Raw genomic sequence first — 15,071 nt, 5'->3', positions numbered from 1 at the left:
TTATTTTATTTGTTTGTTTGTTTGTATCTTATGTACATTGGTGTTTTGCCTTGCATGTATGTCTGTGTGAGGGTGTTGGATCCCCTGGAGCAGGAGGTACAGACAGTTGTGAGCTGCTATATGGGTGCTGGGAATTGAACCTGGATCCTCTGGAAAAGCAGCCAGTGCTCTTAGCTACTGAGCTCTCTTCCCAGCCCATTCACCACCATTTTTAAAAAACATTTATTTTACTTTTATGTGTGTGTGTGTGTGTGTGTGTGTGTGTGTGTGTGTGTGTACACATGAGTGTATGCACGTGTCCACATAGTCCAGAAGAGGGCAACATTCCCTGGATCTGGAGTTACAGGTGGCTGAGTGTTCCCATGATATGGATGCTAGGAATAAAATTTATGTCCTCTCCAAGTGCATCAAGTGCTCTCCAGCCCCCAATCTTTAGTCAGGGTCTCACTATGTAGCCTTGGCTTACCGGAACTCACTGTAGACCAGGCTGGCCCTGAACTCACATAGATAACTTGCCTCTGCCTTCCAGTCACTGGAATGGAAGACATTCGCCACCATACCTGGGCTGTGAGTCCTAAATTTTCTAGTTAACTCATAAATGTCTGCATTTTAGCAAGAACTGACTTCAGACTTAGAATAACCTTTTATTCCCCAGCCCAAAGGAGGTCGTAGCAGGAGAGCAGCAAGAAAGAGGGCAGACAGATAGGCAATCGCCCGTAGGCCCTGCAAACACCAGGGCCAGCAGAGTGTTGATCTTCAGGAGGCAAGGAACAGGACTCAGTAGCCAGTGTTGGTTCAAACTTCTAGAATCTGACTCCAGGCAGTTTATTTTTGGCATATTTAAGTACAGTGCAATTTGAGAAAAAAGTTTCTTGGTAATAATTCACTCAATCCATGTGCCACAATAAAGCTTAAGGAGTGAATACATTGAAAACCTTTGTAAAGTCCACATGACCTCTTCCATAAAGATGGTTTATATAGTTGACTACATGTGACATCTTGAAGGGCCTGGGAAGGATAACTGAGATCAATGTAAGAGTCCAGGAGAGCCAGGCGGAGGTGGTGCATGCCTTTAGTCCTAGCACTGGGGAGGCAGAGGCAGGCAGATCTCTGTGAGTTAAAGGACAGCCTGGTCTACAGAGTTCCAGGGCTGCTAGAATTCTGTCTCAAAAAACCAAAGGGGGAAAAGTATTTAAGGGGCTGGGGATTTAGTTGACTCATAGAACTCTTACTTACCTAGCAAGCACAAGGCCCTGGGTTCAGTACTCAGCTTTGAAAACAAAAACAACAAACAAACACAAAACAAGGTAAGGTAACTGTCATACACAAGCATTGCCCGACAGTTGTTGGATCAGATATGCAGCTTGTTCAACAGGTCAGGTGGAGATGGTCTCCCAGACCTTGGGACAGCACACAGTGCTGCTGGGACTGTGGCCTGCAAGCTCCATCGCTCAGAATAGGAATGATTCTCTTGGCAGTTTTTAGTTTCACTTTTTCAGTTGCACACGGGACAGATGTGATCATTCCCAGAAACCCTGGTTTTTTCTCCAGTATTTCCCTAAAATACTTTGGGAACTAATGCTTTTCAGGCTTCTTCTTATCTGGAAGTAGCAGCTGTTACTCGATTCAGTGCTGACAGGATCAGAGACAATAAAAGATTAATGGGCACACAGAAGAAAGCAGCTCAGGGGACATTAGTGCCTTATCGAAGTTTGCCCTTGTAGAGAGGCTGAGGTGTGCAGCCCCTTTTGTTGGACAGGGGAGCAGTGTTGGGAGCAGGCACAGAGCACCTGTCCTGAGTACTGCCATTTGACTTCAGACTCTGGTTACCTGTGGGTGAAACAAAGTTCAGGTTCCCAGGCCGTAGGGGAGCTGGAAACCTTCCAATGGCTGACCCACCTCACCCTTAAACCACAGAAGTAGTCGTTATGCATCTTTAGTTCTCTAGAAACATCATGGCTGTTCCTAACAACAGAAGGAACAAATGAATCTGATTGGTTGGACTGAAAGGCTTGCATTGTATATCAGTTGACAGTGATGGATCATTCAAGGAAGCCCCTAATCTCTAAATTCTGATTGGAGAAAACTGTAACTGTAACTTGGTAACAAATGTTTGTGATTTTTATGCTTAAATACTTGTTTCAGCTGGTATTCAGGTCAGTTGAGCTCCGGAGTCTGTTCTGCCATCCAGATCAATCAGCCCCCCTTTCCCTCCTTTGTACTTCCCTGTGTCAAGTCTGTGGCAACCTCTTGTGTCTGCTTGGGTTGATTCGGAGCCTCAGACCACAACAGTTAAGTTTTGAATGATGTTGCTCTTGAGAATATGTGCCTGTGTTTACCACCTTTCAGTTTCGAAAGGACAGGGTGTGCCTGGCTCACTATTTAGCCAAGTTAACAAAATGCTGAGGGTTGTTTTTTGTTTAAAAGTTGTTTTGATGTAAAAATTGGGGGGAAAAGAACCATATTTTTTTTCTGGAGGCTAATCCTGGAGGGTGGGAAAAACACGCTTGTTTTTGAAGTATAAATAAAAATGGTTCGAGCTACTTGGGGCTCAGGGCTTGTGTGAAACTTACCCAGTGCTCCGACACTTCCTTCTTCATGTGATTCCCCTTCCCCATCTCAGGACCTGAACCCAGCTGAGGCAGAACATGGCAGGCAGTGGTGGCCCATATCTTCAATTCCAGCATGGGAGGCAGAGGCAGGCAGATATCTGTGAGTTCCAGGACAGCCAAGGCTGTAATACAAAGAAAGCCTGTCTCGATGAAAAAAAAAAAAAAAAAAACAACCAACCAACCAACAAACAAAAACGCACAAGGTGAACTAGGATGAAAAGGGATTTTTTTTTAATTAAAATTATGGGGAAGGAGATGAGACGTTAAGGAGTTAGGGCCATGGTTCTGAGCACCAAAAACTGAGATATTCCTATTTGGAAACTGACTTGAAATGTATTATCTGGTCTCTTTGTCTTTGCTAACTGAGTCATATAAGAAACTGATATTCTATAATGATACATTATAAAAAGGATTAAAAAATTAAGACTCATGGTGTCTCTATGGGTTGCATTTATGATTTGAAGTTTTATTTTTGTATTAAAAGAGCTTCAGTTAAGAATTATAATTTTTAAGGCTTTAATTAGGACATTCAGGTTAATAGTCAGTCACCCTATAAATGATCAAATTCTTTGACATGCCCAGAACTATGCTTGTAGTCATTGTTATGAATTATGCATGTGTGGAACACCTTGGTTTTTTTTTTTTTAAACAGTTTTTGTTTTTATTTCTCCTGTAACCCAAATTGACTTTGAACTTTTATTTATTATATACAGTGTTCTGCCTGCATGTATGCCTGCAGGCCCGAAGAGGGCACCAGATCTCATTACAGATGGTTGTGAGCCACCTTTTGGTTGCTGGGAATTGAACTCAGGACCTTTGGAAGAGCAGCCAGTGCTCTTAACCTCTGAGCCACCTCTCCAGCGGCACTGGTTACCATGCGAGGAAAGGTCAGAGGCATGACAAAACCCAGTATCAGAGCTTTCTTAGGAAGAAGAGGGGCCCGAAGAGAGCCTGGCCAGACCTGGGGCAGAGACACATGCAAGAGAGAGGCAGGGGGAAGAAAGAGCAGAAGAGGAGGGAGGAGTCTGTGTCCAGCTTTTTAAGGTTGTCCCTGCACATGTACAGAGCTACATCATGCATGCACTGATTGCATGACCACGCTGTGCACATTTGCACAATCATGCAGTGCACTTATGATGTAAGACATAAGCAGCTGGAGTAGTGGCAGAATCTTAACATTCTAGACTTTTTGCTTATTATAAAAAAGCAAGTGAGGGTTGGGGATTTAGCTCAGCAGTAGAGCGCTTGTCTAGCAAGCACAAGGCCCTGGGTTCCATCCTCAGCTCCAAAAAAAAAAAGCAGGTGAACAGGAATAGGGGCATCCTTTCTCCCGGAAAAACTGCTTCCAGCTGACTTGGTGGGCATCGGTTGACTCCTGGGAGGCAGGGAAGGGAGCTTCTGAGGTAGACAGGCATCCTGGGATGGTGGGCTGTCCCTGCTGCCTTGGACCTATCCATCATCCCTCTCAGCCTGGGACTCTGGCTGCTTGTGTCTGGGAGTTTGAAGTAGATCTGACCTGTCCAGATGGATTTAAGCTGGTTTCTGGAGCTTAGAAAAAATTGTAAACATATTAAGAAGCAGCCATGAGAAAATTAAAGTCTTGGGCTGGTGGCCATTGTAGTGTTTAGTATTCTGCTTATATTAGTTAGTGTTAATGAGAGAGAGAAAGAGAGAGAGAGAGAGAATAAGAATGTGTTTTTAATTTTTACCTGAGATAAGCTTTATCAGAGAAAGATTTATTTTTTACATTTTATGAAATCTTTATTGACAAATAATTCACATAGTATACAATTTGCCTGTTTGCACAATTTGATAGACTTTAGTTCAGCATCCTCATAGGCCCGTGACACCATCACCTCTTTCTACTTTAGAACATCGCTGCCTTCAATTTCATACACACATATAATGTTTGGTGATTACATTCCACCTTATTTTTTAAATGAACATAATATTTGCAGTTGTAACCATTATTAAGTTCACAATTCAGTAGCATGAATTACATTCAAGATAGAGACAGATTATTTTAAGTTGCCTGTTTCCTTTATTAGTTTAGCTTCCAGGAGACACGGGTGATCAATTGCTGAGAGCATTTAACAGTACTAGATTGTTATATTAAAGTCTGTTTTTGCAGAGTCCAGACCCTTTTTGGTCTGGGGGTATAAATACCTTTTGATTGTTACTGTTCCTTTTCCTTACTGCCTGGATATAGCTGATGATCCTTGGACTCCAGCTCTATGGTGATCCTGTAATAATTAGCTAAGTAGTTAATTAGAAGATAGAACCAGGAAGAGAAAAGCGTGTGGGGTGAGACCTCATTCTTCTGGAATTGGGGACAAGGCAGTGGATCCTGGTGTCCTCTGGAACTTGAGGGAGAGCAGGGCCTTGTCTGTGTCACTGTGTATGAGAAGCACTGTTGACTGGTCTGGAGTGAGGCACAGGGAGGGAGCAATGAAATGAAAGCTCCTACTTTTGCTGGAAAATCTCTTCCCATTCAGTAACCCTGAAATACAATTAAGTCTGGTGAGGTGGGTAAGGCTGTCCCCCTACCCTGACAATAGGGAAATGAGGAGAGGTGGGACCCCAAAACTCCCTCAGGATTGATTAAGTGCCTCGGTGTCCAACAGGATGGAAATGGATTGCCCCATGCTTCCTCCTGGGTTCCCTGTGAGCCTGTGGCCAGGCCTAGGAGGTCTGCTGGAGGTCTTTGTTTGATGTCCTCATTACATGAGGTGCATGGGTCAGCTGACCAGTTATCTTTGTAGGTGGCACTTTGAATAAGGCTCAATTGATGGCCCAGCAGGGCACGCACTAGCCCGTATGGCTTTCTAAAACAGGACCTGGAAGCCCTTATGCACCTGCTGCTTAGATAGCATGTACCAACATTTGGCAATTCTGTTCATGAGCTTTCTCATCTCTCCCATAGCACATCTTAAATGCCACAGCTGAGACTCCCGCCTTTGGGGTCAGGAGCCTTGCTCTCCAGATGCTTAAGTTTAGCCTTGATGTTGGGAAGCTCTGAGAGATAAGAGGTGGGTTTTATTCTGTGTCTTGAATTAGTTTTTGTTTGTTTGTTTTGTTTTTTGATAGTTTGATGGTTTGAGGACAGCTTTAGGAAGACCCGCCAGGAGGAGGCAGGTTGTAAATTGATCTCTAGCTAGAGAGCCATCCGGATTATTATGATCCCAATGTGGGTCCTGATGGTAAACTTATTTGCATGCATCCTAGCATGCTTCCAGACTTGTCCAGGCTTAGCGGCCTGTCCGGTACTGGAGAACAGAGCCGAGGGTCTTTGGAGTCAGAGATTCCTCATTTGGGAATGCAAGTGGGCAGGAGAGAAAGACTCAGAAAGGGAGAGTTCAGAGCTTAGGTAAAATGTGGGGATAAGGTAACTCTTTTCATTTGCCAGTTCGCTGGCAGAAGTTAGATAATTCCCGTGAAATATTGGGGTTTAAGCAGCCATTACATGGCCAAATTTACTGGTATCTGGGGATATTTAAGGAATTTCTCAGAGGAAGAGTGGAACCACAAGAAGGAAGCCCCTATGTCCCATCGCTGCAGCTCAGAGAAAAAATAAAAAATTAAAATAACAAACGGGATCCCAGGCTCCCATCTCAAGCATCCCCAAGAGCAGGCAATCTGTGGACCGACATAAATTAACAGCACAACTTACCCCATCTGTTGTCTTGGGAGGGGCAAGGGCTGGGGGGTGTACTGGAGGACACCCCAGGAGTCCAGACAGTATCCATACTTCCTCAAGAGAATGTGTTGTGGTATGCAGCCTGAGGACCCCCCAGGGGTCTGTCATGAGAAATATATCTCAGGAAATGACGAAGGATCAGAAAGGGAACACTCACCAATCTGGTTAGCCAGTGTGTTGTGCGGAGCGGTCCTGGCAGCAGGGCAGTCGCAGGTCCAGTAAACCTCAGTACAGGGTCCCGGATGCAGAGCCCCAGACTCAGAGCACTGGGAGAACCTGTTTCGTCACAGCACCAATGTTGGTTTTAAATAAAAAGTGGCGCTGGTTACCATGTGAGGAAATGTCAGAGGCACGACAAAACCCAGTATCAGAGTTTTAATAGGAGAAAGCTGGGGGGGAGGGGACAGAAGAGAGCGTGGCCAGGCCTGGGGCAGAGACACGTGCAGGAGAGAGAGAGTGGGTGGGGGAAAAGCAGAAGAGGAGGGAGGAGTCTGTGTCCAGCTTTTTAAGGATGCCCCTGCACATGTGTAGGTGGGCTTACAGAGCTACACCACACATGTGCTGATTGGGTGCCTGCACTGCTCGCATTTGCCCAATCATGCAGTGCACTGATGACCCCTTACATAAGACCCCTTACTTAGCTACTGAACTGTGCATGTGTGGTTGTATAGCTGGAGTGGCAGAATCCTAACACCCCTGGATGGCCAGGCTAGGGTATCCCAATCATTCAGGGAACCATGCTGGCATGCTGAGTTGGGCAGATGCATACCATCATGCATGGCAGCGGCCAGTAATTCACAACCCAGACACGGCATCCATGTGGAGCGTTTATTATAATAGAGAGATGAAGAGAAAGATAGGAAAGAGAGAGAGGGGATTCAAGGGGTGCACACTTCATAGAAGGAAAAGTGAAAGAAAGGGAGGAAGGAAGGAAGGGAGGGAGAGAGAGACAGAGAGACAGAGAGAAAGAAAGAGAAAGGAAGGAAGGAAGGAAGGAAGGAAGGAAGGAAGGGGCAGAGTTTTTCTTTAAAAAGAGGCTTTTACATCAGGATGCAGGGAGCCACCAAGGGGCGGGTAAGAATATTAACATTCCTCCGTTTTGATTATCATAAAAAGAGGTGAGTTATGGGAGCAAGTGGGGGGAATAAAAGTGCTGAATTCTTGAGGCTACTTCAAGCTGACAAGGGGCAAAGTGGGGAGGGGGACCCAGAAGTCACGCACGGCAGAAGATCTCAGGGACGTTCCTTGAGGGAGCTGAGGAGGCAGGTTGAAGCAGTGGTGTTTGATTGCTGGTTGGTGGTGCACACCTTTAATTCCAGCACTTGGGAAGCAGAGGCAGGTGGATCTCTGTGAGTTTGAGGCCAGCCTGGGCTACAGAGTGAGATCCAGGACAGTCAAGGATACACAGAGAAACCTTGTCTCAAAAAACAAACAAAAAACAAAGAAAAGAAAAGAAAGAAAAAAGAAAAAAAAGAAAAAGATTTGACGTTTATGTAAGTTTTAAGGGTCTGAAAAATAATAAAACTTTAAATGCCAGGAGATGGTGGTGCATACTTTTAATCCCAGAACTCGGGAGGCAAAGGCAGGTGTATTTCTGAGTTCAAGGTCAGCCTGGTCTACAGAGTGAGTTCCAATGCTTAAGAGAACTAAAAAGCATCTGGGCGTGGCACACACCTTTAATCTCAGCATTCCAGAGACAGGCCAACTTGGTCTACAAATCGAGTTCCAGGGGAGAGAACAAGAACTTAAAAAGCAAAATTAGACTTCCAGATGTTAAGGGCTGTTAAGGGTTAATTTTTTAAAACTTTTTTTATTTTTATTTTTTTACTGTTTGTTGTGGTTTGAAACATGCAGGGTTTGGAGTTTGCCCAGGTGGTTTTCAGGCGTGCTTTGGTTCAGTATTTCCTTGCTGTTCTCCCTTCCCTGCATTTTGGAATGGTAGTGTATGTCCTGGCCATCCTATGTTAGAAGTATGTGATCTGCTTTTTTATTTTGATTTTTACAGGGGATATAGTTCAGAGATTGCCATGTGTCTCAGAAGAGACTTTGGACTTTGAAACAAGTTTGAGACTGTTATAGACTATGGGAACTTTTTGCATTATAATATGGCTACAAGCCTTTGGGGACCAGGAGTGGAATGTGGTGGTTTGAAAGTGAAAGACCCCCGGAGAGGTCTCCCCTCAGGAGAGACCCCCGGCTCAAGGAGCACGCAGCGACCACGGATCAGATGCAACAGCACGAGGTTTATTTAAACACAGGTACCTGGGGCAACCAAGTCTCTCAGAAAACTTGCGCGCCTCTGGGTTGGTAAGATGGGTTTTTATAGCAAGAAGCGCAGGAAAGCATTAGTCAAAGGGTTCTGATTGGATAATTTAAACAAGGCGCGAATGGTTACAAAGCTCTGATTGGACAATTCAAGTGAGGCGCGAATAGTCAAAGGGTTCTAATTGGACAAAGCTCTGTCAAAGTGAGGGCGCGAATAGTCAAAGGGTTCTAATTGGACAAAGCTCTGATTGGACAATTCAAAGTGAGGCGCGAATAGTCAAAGGGTTCTAATTGGACAAAGCTCTGTCAAAGTGAGGCACGAATATATGAGCATAAATCAAATGGGGCGTGAACTCAGGCTCAGGGCGGTTTGTGGGTTTTTCCCTTGGTAACCAGATATGTGTGTTGACTCAACCCCTATCTAGAATTCCAGCTGCTCTGGCCCTCCCGCACTGACGCCAGGCAGTCTGCCCCTGACATCCTGCTTATCTATCGGCTATCTGGGCTGCGGTGGGGCCATTCTATTTCCTGGAACTGTCTTTTGTTCCCTTATAAGCCTTGCAAACATAGCATTACTATAGGGGTGCCGGGGGGGTCTTTCAAAAGAAAATGGCCCCCAAGGGGAGTGGCACTATTAGGAAGTGTGCCTTAGGTGTGTCACTGTGGGGACCGGCTTTGAGATCTCTGGCTCAGGTTTCCCTCAATGTGACAGTCAGTTGACTTCCTGTTGCCTGCAAGATGTTGGACTCTCAGCTGCTCCTGCAGCACCATGTCTGCCTGCAGGATGCCAAGTTCCCCATCATGATGATAATGGGCTGAACCTCTGAAACTGTAAGCAAGCCCCCTCAATTAAATGTTTTCCTTTATAAGAGTCAGTGGTCATGGTGTCTCTTTACACAGTAGAACACTGACTAAGACAGGGCTGATTCTGCTTTGGTCAACAAGCTTGTTTTGCACAAGAGGACTTTCTGCTTGGAGAACATTATAACTTTGTGTTCTTTGTCTTATAAACCCCTGACTGAGGTGGCTGGGCTGCATTCAGGATCCTGAATCCTGGATGCAGAATACCTGATGCCAATATCTGAGTAAAAGCCTCTTCTTTGTTAAAATTTATTAATGCTCAGACTGAGGGATCTCAGAATGACCCCAGGCCCACAACAACCAAGTCATCTCTGGGTCCCCATAAACCCCGCCAAATCCAAGCAGCAACCAGGCATGATGGTGTACACCTTTAATTCCAGCACTTGGAATGCAGAAGTAGGTGGGTGTTCCAGGGCACCCAGGCTACATAATGAGACCCTGTCTTTTGTTTTTCTCAAGACAGGGTTTATCTGTATAACAGCCCTGGCTGTCCTGGAACTCCCTCTGTAGACCAGGCTGGCCTCAAACTCACAGAGATCCACCTGCCTCTGCTTCCTGAGAGCTGGGATTAAAGGCATGTGCCACCATGTTTGTCTTAAAAAAAAAAAAAAATCCAAGCAGATGTCAACTCTGCCTATGATAGGCAACAGACAAAAACCTTGTAGTTTATCTGAAATTATTATATTGTCATAAATTATATTTGGATTTTACTATAATAAATTGATGTATTTGTATTTATATGTTGCATTATCTCATGATGCTAAAGAAAGACTTTTCTATGGTAAAACAAGATTCTATCCTAAAGTAAAGGATTTTTCCAAAATAGAAAATCTGAAAGGTGACGACAACAGGGATGTTAAAATGGTTTGTAAAGTGGCTGGAGAGATGACTCTGTGTAAGAGGGCATACTGCTTTTGCAGAAAACTGGTTTCCATCTCTAGCTATACTCATATCTGGCAGCTCACAAATACCTGTAACTAATTCCAGGGACCCAGCAAGTAACTCAAGCATCACTCAATACAAGCAGTCACACAGTAAGAAAATAAAATACATCTTTTTAAAATACAACTAGTTGGTTAGATTCCATCTAAATGCAACTTTATGTTTTCTCACTGGACTGAAGACATCACCTATTAGATAGCCACCGACTTAGTAGTACTGAAAAAAATTCTATTAAAAAGAATTATTCTGCCCGGCAGTGGTGGCACATGCCTGTAATCCCAGCACTCAAGAAGCAGAGGCAGGTAGATCTGTGAGTTTGAGATTAAAGGTGTACACCACCACACCTGCCCTACCTATTGTATGGAGAGCCTCAATGGTTTCTCTATATATGTATCAACACGGTTGCCTCTTTGTCTCCCAGGGAAAGATGGGGAAAGCTCCAGACCAGGTCTCCAGACCATGGGCCAGGAAACCTTCCACGTCCAAGAGAGAGCTCTTGACCCTCTTCCCCTTCCCTTTTAAGAGGTCACCACCTCTATCAGGACAGATAGCCCAAGGGCATGGGTGGAGCAAACTCCCACAACAACCTCTTAAATTTAATTTTTTTTAAACATAAAAACAGGTTATAATTTAAAAGTTCAGGGTTATTTGAAACTGGGAAATATTTTCTCTGTAGAAAATAGTATAAATGGGCTGGAGAGATGGCTCAGAGGTTAAGAGCACTGGCAGCTCTTCCCAAGGTCCTGAGTTCAATTCCCAGCAACCACATGGTGGCTCACAACCATCTGTAATTTGATCTGGTGCCCTCTTCTGGTGTGAAGGCAGAATACTGTATACATAATAAATAAATAAATCTTCAAAAAAAATAGTAAAAATGATAACATTTCCCAATAAGCCCTTTTAAACCAAATAATAGCTGATTTATACATATAAATATTAATTAGATTCTGGGATACAGAAGAAACCTATCTTCATCTGTTCAGAGAGCTATGTTTTACTTAAGTTGTGTAAGTGAGATTCCTATTCATCTTCCCCTTCACTGTTTGATTTATGGCAGACATTTTTCTATAGGCTAATCCATAATCTAACAAGATTTTAGCCTCCCCTCCTGCAAGTACAGTCAGCGTTTTCTTTCATCAGCTTGATACAGTATAAATGCTTATCCTAATAGTGAAATGTTTCACTAAAGCTTGCCCAAAACTTATTATAAGCCACAGTCATCCTATGGTCCTTCCTGCTAGGTAGCTTCCCTGGATCTGTGGGTTACAGTCTGATGGTCCTTTGCTTTATATCTAGTATCCACTTATGAGTGAGCACATACCATGCTTGTCCTTCTGAGTCTGGGATACCTCACTTAGGATGATATTTTCTAGTTCTATCCATTTGCCTGCAAATTTCATGCTGTTATTGTTTTTCTCCATTGAGTAGTACTCCATTGTGTATATGTACCACATTTCTTAATCCATTCTTCAGTTGACAAGCATCTAGGTTGTTTCCAAGTTCTGGCTATTACAAATAATGCTGCTATGAACATAGTTGAGCATGTGTCTTTGTGGTATGATTGAGTATTCCTTGGATATATGCCCAAGAGTGGTATAGGTCTTGAGGTAGATTGGTTCCCAATTTTCTGAGAAACTGCCATACTAATTTCCACAGTGGTTGTACAAGTTTGCACTCCCACCAACAGTGGAGGAGTGTTCCCCTTGCTCCACATCCTCTCCAACATCACATCCATAGACTGTGATCAGTGTTTTTGATCATAGCCATTCTGACAGGTGTAAGGTGGTGTCGAAGAGTCGTTTTGATTTGCATTTCTCTGATGACTAAAGATGTTGAGCATTTCCTTAAATGTTTATCAGCCATTTGAGATTCTTCTTTTGAGAGTTCTCTGTTTAGCTCTATAGCCCACTTTTTAATTGGATTGTTTGGTATTTTGATGTCTAGTTTCTTGAGTTCTTTATATACTTTGGAGATCAGTCCTCTGTCAGATGTGGGACTGGTGAAGATCTTTTCCCATTCTGTAGGCTGTCTTTTTGTCTTATTGACTGTGTCTTTTGTCTTTTGTCCTACAAAAGCTTTTCAGTTTCAAGAAGTCCCATTTATTAATTGTTGCTTTCAGTGTCTGTGCTACTGGTATTAAGAGGTCACTGCCTCTATCAGGACAGATAACCCAAGGGCATGGGCAGAGAGAATTCTCACTACAACCTCTTAATTTTTTAAAAAATTTATTTAATTAATTAATTTATTTATTTTTGAGCTGAGGATCAAACCCAGGGCCTTGTGCTTGCTAGGCAAGCGCTCTACCACTGAGCTAAATCCCAACCCTAACCTCTTAATTTTTAAAAGACTTATTTTCTGTGCATTGGGTGCTGGAAACTAAACCCAGGTCCTCTGCAAGAGCAACAAGTGTTCTTGACTACAAATCCATCTCTCCAACACCCACAAGAGGCTTTTAAACATGGTAACTAAAAATTCAGAGTTGGTTACAGAATCTTTCCACAGTGAGTGCTCAAGAAACAAAGAACAAAATGAACAAAAACTAAAAGCAATAGATTTTATTGATTGGAAAAAAGACAACTCATCAAAGACTCAATTCACTCTGGAGGAAAAGGACCCTAGCCTGTATTTCTAACTACCTCCTATGCTACAGAACTTGAGATTAAAATTTTATCTATGTGTCTCTTACCTCAGACTATGTCAGGTTTTAAGACTGAGTCATGCTCACCTTTGACCTCACTGATAAATGAGTACCCTAAGTAACTGAGTTTGAAACTCCCAACAAGGCAGGCATGGTCACCCACACCTTTAATAACAGTACTGGGGAAGCTGAACAGGCCAAGCTCTGTGAGTTCAAGACCAGCCTGGTCTACATAGTGAGACCCTGTCCAGCCTGGTCTACAGAGACCCTGTTTCAAACAACCAACCCAAAAAACTAACTCCTCTGACAAGGTTTCTACAAACTCTCAATTTTCATATTTCTTCAATGCATTTAAATTTATACATTTTAAAAATTGTCTAGGATATCCCAGATGATAAAAAGGCAGTTTTGGTTTTAGTAAAGCTGCTAATGTCCTTTCATTAAACCTATTTTTGTTATGGCTGTTGCTCACTCAGACCTTTTCCTGAGCCAAGTCTTCATGTTTAAAAGGCTCAAACTTGCCAGGCGGTGGTGGCACACGCCTTTAATCCCAGCACTCGGGAAGCAGAGGCAGGTGGATCTCTGTGAGTTCGAGGCCAGCCTGGTCTCCAAAGCGAGTTCCAGGAAAGGTGCAAAGCTACACAGAGAAACCCTGTTTCGATCTCTCCCCCCCCCCCCCCCCGCTCCAAAAAAAGGCTCAAATTTTCTTTTTTCCTTAGAGACAGAGTTTCTCCTTGTAGCCCTGGCTGTCCTGGAACTTGCTATGTAGACTATGCTGACCTTGAACTCACAGAGATTCTGCTGTTTCTGCCTTCTGAGTGAGTGCTATTATTAAGAGCCTGTGCTACCACACCAGGCCAACTTTAATGTGTGTATGTGATGTGTTTGAGTGCAAGACACGTGTGCCACCAAATGCATGTGACAGAGAACTCAGGGGTGGATTCTTCCTACTGTGAGTTCCAGGGACTGAACTATAGTTGTCAGCAAGGATTTTCCCCCTCCAAGCATCTCACTGGTCCAAGACTTCAGCTTTAAACAGGTGTCTTCCCAAGGCATGGTTAGTCAAAGGGGGCTTCACTTAATTTGCAGGACCTGAGCTTAGTTCTCAGAGCCCTTGTGAAAAGGGCTGGGTGGAGTGGCATTTGTGATTCCACAAGCAGAGGGGCCAGTTCCTGGAGTTCAGTGGCCAACAAGCCTAGCTTACGTGGCAAGTTCCAGGCCAGTGAGGGACCCTGGAGAGGGAGGGAGGGCGGGAGGGAGGGATGGATGGAGGGAGGGAGGGAGGGAGGGTGTGTGTGTGTGTGTGTGTGTGTGTGTGTGTGTGTGTGTGTGAGAGAGAGAGAGAGAGAGAGAGAGAGAGAGAGAGAGAGAGAGAGAGAGGAAAGGAGGGTGGATAGTATCTGAGGAATGATGCCCTAAGTTGCCTCTGACTTTCCTATGTGCATGTGTACATGTACTAGCATAAAAAAAGACTTTGGCTTGGATATTTGAGGGAAGAGCTCTTCAGGCTTAGGGACAGTGGCTATAAAGGTCCTAGTTCATGAACGATGTCTGTGGGAGGGACCTGGGGCCACTGGGGAGGAGTCAGGAGGGGTGCCAGGCGCATAAGACCTGCATGGAAGGGTGGAGGGCTTGCAGCGCCCCTGGAGGCATCGCCTTGTCTTTGTCCTGGTCTCATGTCTGCTCCCTCACCTGTGTGGTACTAAGGGACTATACAGCTGGTGCTAAGCCTGGGTCCACACAGGTGAAGCTCTTCTTCCCATGCTGCCACAGCAAACACAGTGGTAGTGAGCACCTTCTTCAGAATATTTGTGGTTTGGTTTTGACTAGGGTTTTAGTTTTATGTGTCAGGGTCTCACTAGGTATCCCAGGCTGGCCTCAAACTTTCTATAGTTTCCCAGCCTCTGTCTCTGAAGTGCTGGGATCATAGGCATACATCACTACACTTAGCTTGTTTTCCTTCTGGGGAGGCGGTGCTGAGGACAGCTGCTAGGCAAGCACTGCCAGTGAGCCAGATACTCACCAAGATAGCAGACACCTCTTTGGAGGCTGATGT

At 44.3% G+C, this 15,071-nt stretch overlaps 1 protein-coding gene across 1 annotated transcript in view; it reads right to left on the bottom strand.

Moving 5' to 3' along the window:
• Positions 1 to 5,558: 5,558 nt before the first annotated feature.
• Positions 5,559 to 15,071, bottom strand: part of Tango2 (transport and golgi organization 2 homolog) — a 60,031-nt gene continuing 50,518 nt past the window's right edge. Inside the window, exon 6 of the mRNA XM_036194505.1 lies at positions 5,559 to 6,585. Coding sequence (XP_036050398.1) covers positions 6,365 to 6,585 — 221 coding nt within the window. The 3' untranslated portion in view covers positions 5,559 to 6,364. The remainder of the gene's footprint in view (positions 6,586 to 15,071) is intronic.

Source organism: Onychomys torridus, chromosome 8, assembly GCF_903995425.1.
Source record: "Onychomys torridus chromosome 8, mOncTor1.1, whole genome shotgun sequence".
Classification (NCBI taxonomy): domain Eukaryota; kingdom Metazoa; phylum Chordata; class Mammalia; order Rodentia; family Cricetidae; genus Onychomys; species Onychomys torridus.
Note: the sequence above shows the minus strand (reverse complement) of the source record. Positions and strands in the feature narration are given on the sequence as shown.